General features: G+C 39.6%; 1 protein-coding gene across 2 annotated transcripts; it reads left to right on the forward strand.

Moving 5' to 3' along the window:
- Positions 1–575: 575 nt before the first annotated feature.
- On the forward strand, positions 576–3,637 carry fgl1 (fibrinogen-like 1). Of its 2 annotated transcripts, XM_069718912.1 has the most exons (7): positions 576–659; positions 942–1,104; positions 1,285–1,444; positions 1,736–1,824; positions 2,340–2,428; positions 2,952–3,139; positions 3,282–3,637. In XM_069718912.1, the coding sequence occupies exons 1-7, from the start codon at positions 606–608 to the stop codon at positions 3,478–3,480; spliced, it is 942 nt and encodes a 313-aa protein (XP_069575013.1). In that variant the 5' UTR covers positions 576–605; the 3' UTR covers positions 3,481–3,637. The 2 variants fall into 2 exon arrangements, with proteins under 2 accessions (XP_069575013.1, XP_069575012.1); XM_069718911.1 differs by having other exon boundaries at positions 942–1,444.
- The last annotated feature ends 4,423 nt before the right edge of the window (positions 3,638–8,060 follow it).

Genomic DNA, 8,060 nt, shown 5'->3' on the forward strand with positions numbered 1-8,060 from the left:
TGTCTATATATCAAAGGTAGATACCCTATATACTGAATATGAACAGCCAACTACCAAACATATTGCATCATAATACTGAAGCATCACTGTCTAAAACCATGTGATTGTGTAGGTAATAACAAGCCCATCTACTTTTCATTGGAAAGTTGTGGTGTCTCCTCTTCATTAAAGAATAATGTGAAATCGGCATCATCTAGTAAGATATCAGAATCTAATAATGTGGTAAATATAATGCATCTGTTTAAAGGAAAATGTTTAGAGTTTGAATTACCTTCTGTTAACATGAAAAAGTAAAACTTCTCATCTTAATTCAACTGTATTTTAAGATTAGAAAAGAAGATGTTTTCCTGAAAGTGTGGCTGGTTTTGACAAAGGTTCTGGTCACTCCCTGCATATTTTGTGTATTTTACGACTGTAGAGAATCAGGTATTTCATCAGATTCTCCTTCGTCTTGGCTGCAGCTTTGTTTTGTACCAGATGTGGGGGAGATGTACCAAGCTCGTGTGCAAAAATCAAACACATACAACCAAACTCTGAGGTAGAAGTTTCTTTCTCTCTTTACTTTTTTCCTTTTAGTGTTGTGATATTCAAACCAGAAGAGGAAGATGCTGTTGCTCGTAGGACTGATAGTCATCATAGCTTGCACAAAATCGCTTTGTGTAAGTACTTGGATTTGACTTTGGATCTACTTTGAAAAGACTAAGCCAGGCAGGCTGATGGTGTTACTGGTTTGAATTCTTTAACATATATCCTCTTCTTTGCTTCACGTTTTGCATGTGTATACCAGTACAAAGGTGTGTGTATTCTTTCAAATCCTGAATTATGCTCTGCCCTTATGTCTAGCTGATTATATTGTCAATAAATTCAAATTTATTTATTTGATCTCATAAGGAGTGAATGAAGATTGGTGCAAATATAGCAATACAACTATGTGTGTGTAGGCGTCAGACAGTTGCCGCGAGGAAATGGCTCGTCTGTGGGAACAGGAGAAGCTTCTGAAGGGCCAACTTCAGAAACAAGAGCTCCTTCTACACAGACTGCTGCACCAACCTGGCAACAAGGACAAAGTCAGCATCAACCAGACCCAGGACACGCGACACACAGGTCAGGGCCATGGACTGGAAGACATTACTTTACAACTAAACTGTACTGATCTTGTTTCAGTTCTCACATTGCAGAAACAGGAACCAGATAATGTGCTAAATACAGAATGTGTATATACAGTTTATATCTGTATATATGTGTTTGCGTGCGGATTTGTGTGTGTGTTTGCTTGTGTATCAGACTGCTTCGACCTCTTCAGTTCTGGCTCCAAGTCCAGTGGTTTGTACAAAATCAAACCCAATGGCAGCCCTTCTTCATGCAAAGTCTACTGTGATATGAGTGATGGAGGTGGTTGGACCATCGTACAAAGACGGATCAATGGAACAGAGACATTTAATAGGTGTGTATGCAACCCCTGTAAACAATTGAGTAAACTTCATTTGAAATGCAATATATGTCTGTCTACCTCTCTGTCACTCTCTCTCTCTCTCTCTCTCTCTCTCTCTCTCTATCTATCTATCTATCTATCTATCTATCTATCTATCTATCTATCTATCTATCTATCTATCTATCTATCTATCTATCTATCTATCTATCTATCTATCTATCTATCTATCTATCTATCTATCTATCTATCTATCTATCTATCTATCTATCTATCTATCTATCTATCTATCTATCTATCTATCAGGTCGTGGGCAGAGTATAAGGATGGTTTTGGAGATGCACATGCAGAATTTTGGCTTGGAAATGAAAACCTGCATTATATCACTGCACATGGTCAGTATTACCCCAAAAGCCATTTTAAACTTTAACTTGCACTATTTTAAAACTTCTTGCCAATGGATCATGCTATCTAAATGCAATGTGAAAATTGCTGCTCAGTAGTTATTTTTCATTTCTCTGATAAACCAGCAGCAGAAAACAGTTGTTAGCAGCAAAACATATCAGAACCCCACTGTATGCTACCTGCTCCGCTCCAAATTGCAGACAAACATGCATAGCAAATAAATAGCTAGAACGTTTTTCCAGGTGATTGCGAATACCAAAAAAGAAAGAAAGAAAGAAAGAAAAAAGACAGAAATTGAGTAAACATTGGTATTGTAAGGTTGTCAAGTCCTTAGACACATTTGTGTGAAAAAACAACTATTGCAATGTTTACAGCTTGTCGCTGCTGCCACCAAGTGGCCCACCAAAACATGTATTATTGCTTTAAAGGAAACATGTCACATATCCCTCTTGTTATCTTAATGATTTTTTAGAGATTTTTTTTCTGTCTATCTGTCCCCTTCTAGGGAATTATTCTCTGAGAATCAACTTGGAAGACTTTGATGGTAACCAGCGCTATGCTGAGTACAAGAACTTTAAAGTCGCCGATGAAAAGGTGTTGATGCTGAGTGACCACTAAATGTACAACTGTAGAATTTTTTTTTTTTATATTATAGCCTTGATGTTTTTTTTTGAGGGCTAAAGATATTTGATTTTTCTAAGGAAAGTAATCTTAAATTCCAGGCATACTTGGAATATCTATGTATTTATTCAAAGTATTTTCCCTACTTTCTCTCTTTATTCTTAGAGAAACAGTTTGATGCGTATTAGCTATTTTGCAGAGGCATAAATAAGAAAACAATGCCACATTAATGCTTGTATGGTAAATATGAAGCAACAGTCAGCAGCTCGTTAGCTTAACTTAGAAACAGGGAAACAATTAGTCAGTCTAAAGAAAATCTGCTTTAAAAAGTTTTTTTTAATGCAAGTGTAAAAACAACAACTTTTGATGTACTGGGAGTTACATGGTGAAAATATTTCAGGGCTGGACTTGTGGCTTCCTTGAGTTTAATACTGTATTTAGGGTTCATGCCTAAGTCTGTGCAATTGACTAGGTCTCATTGCATCTGTCTCTGCAGGATCACTACCGACTTACCTTTGGAGCCTATGCAGGTACAGCTGGAGATGCTTTGTCAGGAAGATATCAGGTTGGTGTGCCAGAGTGGGCCAGCCACCAGGGCATCAAATTCAGCACCTACGACCAGGACAACGACAACTACATCGGAAACTGTGCCCAAGAAGACAAAGGAGGCTGGTGGTTTAATAAGTACGGGTTTCATGATTAGAGAGTCTGCCCGTCAATCACATGATACACACAGATGCATGCATATGCAGCAAAATGTGCAATAAAAAAAACCAACTGTTATTTTTAAGTAAATTAACTATTATTCATTATTCACCTTTCTTAGGTGTCACTCTGCCCATCTTAATGGCATGTACTACCCCAATGGGCACTACAGTGCTTCAACGGATAATGGTGTAGTTTGGTTCCCATGGAAAGGATGGTGGTATTCGCTGAAGACGAGCATCATGAAGCTGCGACCCACCAACTTCAAAACTGATCTTATTGATGACCACAATGTGGTTCATCTCAGTCCATCTCCCTAGATCAGGCATAAGGAGATATCAAATCTTAGCTTTTGGACAGAAACTAGACAACAATGGTGTAAAATCATATTTTAAATTTTAAAAAGCACCCTACAGATATTTAATCTTATTATCCTTTAAAATTCCACAGGAACTCGTTGGCACACAACACTAATCAAATCCAGAATGTATCTGGGTGGAGCAAAGTATCTGTAACTAAGCAGACTATATAAAGTCAAGATGAACCAAAGATTTAATCCACCAGATTTCTGAAGTGGTCATTAATAAAACTGTACACATTACCCATCTTGTGAAAATGACATTAAATAAGACTTTGGAAGTAGCGACACACTAGTGTCATGTGGCATGAGAACTTATTGTTCATTTTAGAGAGAGGAATGTTGCAAGAGGAAGTAGCACACACATGCAGCTGTTTGTTTTGGTGGAGAAAACGGAAATCTGATGTCAGTGTGTGTGCACAAGCTGAAACATTGGACTGAAGTTGGTAAAAGGAGCCATTATCATGTACTTGAAAATGGGTGTAACAAGACTGTTCTAACAATAATGTGTACTAAAAGAATTGTGTCATGTTATTTTTAAAACCTGCATGGAATGAGCCGAGTTCAAGCAAGTGTTATATGGATTCACATTAATTGCCTTTGCATCTCATACAATTGAAATAAAAGATGTCCGTTACAGTTATTTAAACAAAGTCACACAAAATATAGCTGTTTCATAAGATGTTACAAGTGGCTTAAGGTTTGAAAAACTAGTTATCAAAGCATCCTTTCAAGGCTTTAGCATACTCTGTTTCTGATTTACAGGGTTGTGAACACGCATTTAACTTTGTATTGCTTTCATTCGCTTTATAACAATGATTCAAGAAATAAAACAAGGAAACCCTTCTTGTCCATTGAATTATTTCATAGCACCATATTAACTGTAACTTAATACATGTACTCATCTATCTATCTATCTATCACTACTGTATTCTAGGTTCATTCTTTAAGCTACGATGTTAATTTGTTGTTTTTTATGCATTAATTCTGATTTACAAAGAGCTTAGACACTGGACATTTGCTGTCATAATGAAAATTGAAGTGTAAAAAATGAAGTTTATAAAATTAAATTACTCTGATATTGCATTATGTGCCCTACATTATGAGCACATTTACAAAATTCTGATCCTAAATCACGAAATTGAGACAGAGAACTGACCATCTCTAAACATGAATCACTTAGAGATATTCTTTATCTTAACCACAACCTTTTTACTAATAGTGTTTCTCTATTTCTGAAAGATCATAGAGAGACTGAGGACAGGTACAATAGATAGACACTTTATTCATCCACTTGGGGAATACAGTAGCTCATACATATACAATAAAATAATCAACCATTTAAAGTCAATCAGAGGTGATGTGGATTTAAAGCAGGGATAAAATCAGAAGTATTACTAAAAATCAACCCATCAATAGATAAATAGATGAATAAAATAAAAAGTGCCAATGAGAAAAAAAGTGCAAATTATTATTGCACTGAGTAAACACTAATCCTCAAAGTCTTGTAAGCCTTGACAGCAGGAGAGGAGGGGGACAAGTAACAGTCCTGGTCATAACCACTCCACCTGGCTGAGGTGTTGTAAAGCCTGATGGCTGTGGGTACAGAAAAATCATCTAAACCTTAAAGTCCTACAGTACAGCGAGATGAGCTAACAGTTGCAACTGCTCTTCTGACCTGCCCTGATGTTGTGGAAAGGGTGGCTGGTATTGTCCATTATAGCCAGTACCTTGTTCCATATTCACCTCTCCACTACCATCCCCAGTGAGTCCAGACTCCTGCCAAGGACTGAGCCAGCTTTTTTTTACCAACTTGTCCAGCTGTCTCGTGTTCTTGTCAGACATGCTGCCACCCCAGCATACCGCAGCATAAAAAAGGATACTCGCCACCACTGACTGGTAGAACATATACAGCATTTCACTGAAGACATGAATGAATGTTTCCACACGGTGCAGGTCTTTTCTCTCAGTGGCGGTGCAGCTGTGTCTTCCGTCCTTGGTTCTTCTGAAATCAATGATCATCTCTTTTGTTTTAGCGGTGTTGAGGACCAGGTCATCGTCCTTACACCACTCAGCCAGATGATCCACCTCCATCCTGTAGGCAGCTTCGTCCTCGTTTGAAATCAGGCCAACTACTGTGGTGTTGTCTGCATATTTAATTATGGAATTGGAGGTGTAAACGGGGTTTCAGTGATGTGTAAAAAGTGTGAAGAGCATAGGGCTCATCACACAGCCCTACGGGGTGCCTGTATTTAAGATGAAGGTGGTGGAGGTGTGCTTACTGACCCTGCCATGCTGTGGTCGGTCTGTCAGAAAGTCCATGACCCATGCACACAGAGAGGCCCTAGGCCCAGAGTGTTCAGTTTACTGACCAGTTTATGGGGGACATCAAAGGACCTAAGCCTTCTGAAAAACAGCTGGCTCTGCCTCTATCTACAGATGGCATCCGTGTTCAGAGACCAGTCCAGTTTGTTATACAAATGCCCAGCTAAGTATTTGTAGGTCTGCACCACCTCAATGTCCCTCCCTTGGATAGTAATTGGCTGAAGGTGGCCCTTAGACCTTCAATAATCTATAAGAATCTCCTACCGTTGTGTGTAATGGAAATAAGGACCCAAATGTAGAACACGGAATCTGGAGTGAAAGTAAAAAGCTTTCTTGAGCCATATTTAGTGAATGTTGAAGGTGGACAATTGGGGAACAGCTGACAGGAACATCAGGTGAGCTGGAGCATGGGCAGGCAGGGGGAGGAACAAAGTCTGGACTGGAGAAGTAGAGCTATTGCTGAATCTTCAGGTAAATAGATAAGTACATTGCCAACGGAGGAGCAATGCTTAGCGAGCAGGCAGGGGAAGACTGTCCAGAGGGGTTGGAGTGTGTGGGTGGGTTACCAGGTGGACTGTAGGGTGGTAAAGGATGAGCAGGCACACAAGCTGAGGTTGCAGGTGAGTGACATAAGGAGTAGGAAGACGATGAGACTGAATGGGTCTGGACGCCGAGCTGGTCAAGTAGAGACTCAGGCTGATGAGAAGTTGAGCCGGTGGGTGGTGAGTTTGCGGGCAGGCAAAGGACCAATACAGGACAGAGCAGGCGAAAGTATAGCGATGCCAGATATCCGAGGGTCGAGGCTGAGTTCAAGGATGTAGATTTGGCGTGGCTGGTGACTCAAGGGACGGAGGCAGGGCTGGAGCAGGTCGTTTTCCCAGAGAGAATACAGAAGAAACCACTGAAGGCTTGAGCTGACAACAGGCTGGCAACTGGCACACACTGGATGGGATCTGAGCACAAGGAACAGAACGTAGAGATTAGCAGAGTGAGCACTGAGGCTTGAGGTCTGAGTCGTAGTAACACATATAACACAATGACACCTCCTGAGTAGCACACACATACACACGGAAAGACAGGAATCATGGCACCTTTGTCTTTTAGGTGTGCAGAAGGATAGTTTTTGTCACTCCAGCCACGTCAGGTCCCTGTATTCACTCTCCTGCCCATTCTCGATAGAAGCCACAATAACAGTGTCATCAGAATGTTTCTGGGTGTGGCATGACTCAGACTTGTACTTAAAGTCTGCTGTGTACAGTGTGAACAGGAATGGTGCTAGAACAGTACCCTGTGGCCCAGTGCTGCTTACTAATGTCCCAGAGATATAGCTCCTCAGCCTGAAAAACTGTGGTCATCCTGTCAGGTAGTCTGTGATCCAGGAAGTGAAGGATGGATCTATACCCATCTTTTCAGGGTTGTCTCTAAGTATGGAGGTCTAGGGATACTGTAATCTATGATGTATTTAACCATTTTATCGGTGTCAGAGTCCATGTCATTTCCTTCCAATAGCACATTCCAGTCTGTACATTCAAAGCAGTAGGCCTACCTCAAAGACTCGCTGGCTTCTGGTGTCCACTTCCTGAATGAGCAGGTAGAATCCGCAAAAAGTAGAGCAAAACCTCATCATTACAAATGTTCTTTTTATTGAATGGCATTGTTCTAACAGTGATGTGCACAAATTGTGAAGAGGTGATTCACTGTGCACTGTTTATCTTATAATTGTTGAGTAGACAGCAAATATTTGTAGTGTTTTAGTGTGTTGTGTTGTTGTTGTTGTTGCACATCTATACATGGTTGCTGTGCAAGATGATAAAAATCGACCCACTAATGAAAAGTAGTCGATCTGTTTGTTTCTGTAAGAAAATGAATTATAATGGGTTAATTATTTCTGGGTGTTTAGAAGAAAACAATCATCAGGCCTTCAGGAATTAATGACCTGTCACTTCTATACCAGTCATTCCGAATATTGCAATTGGCCTATGACAATATTATAGCCTGTTTATTATCATTTTATAAAATAGAGATAAGGAAAATAAAAAATACAATCATGTAGTTGCGTCCAGGACTACGTTTAAAATGATCCAGTTAATATGGCTGAAATATAATTATAACTGTAAAAACATCATTTTGTCTTTACACACAAGAGCGCTTTGTATCTGTAAGAAAAATCGATCATCAGAGAAACCAGACATGATCCTTTATCTAGTGGTATGCTTA

Source organism: Brachyistius frenatus, unplaced genomic scaffold (genome assembly GCF_029030835.1).
Source record: "Brachyistius frenatus isolate BFR_SWC_R1_liver_20210118 unplaced genomic scaffold, ASM2903083v1 Contig_202, whole genome shotgun sequence".
In the NCBI taxonomy this organism is placed as follows: Eukaryota; Metazoa; Chordata; class Actinopteri; family Embiotocidae; genus Brachyistius; species Brachyistius frenatus.

Bases quoted from the DNA above. Each gene is read 5' to 3' on its own strand.
- fgl1 (XM_069718911.1), top strand. From the start codon at position 606: ATGCTGTTGCTCGTAGGACTGATAGTCATCATAGCTTGCACAAAATCG. The intron at 2,429-2,951 runs GTGTTGATGCTG...CTGTCTCTGCAG, and splicing joins TTAAAGTCGCCGATGAAAAG to GATCACTACCGACTTACCTT. The intron at 3,140-3,281 runs GTACGGGTTTCA...CACCTTTCTTAG, and splicing joins GGAGGCTGGTGGTTTAATAA to GTGTCACTCTGCCCATCTTA.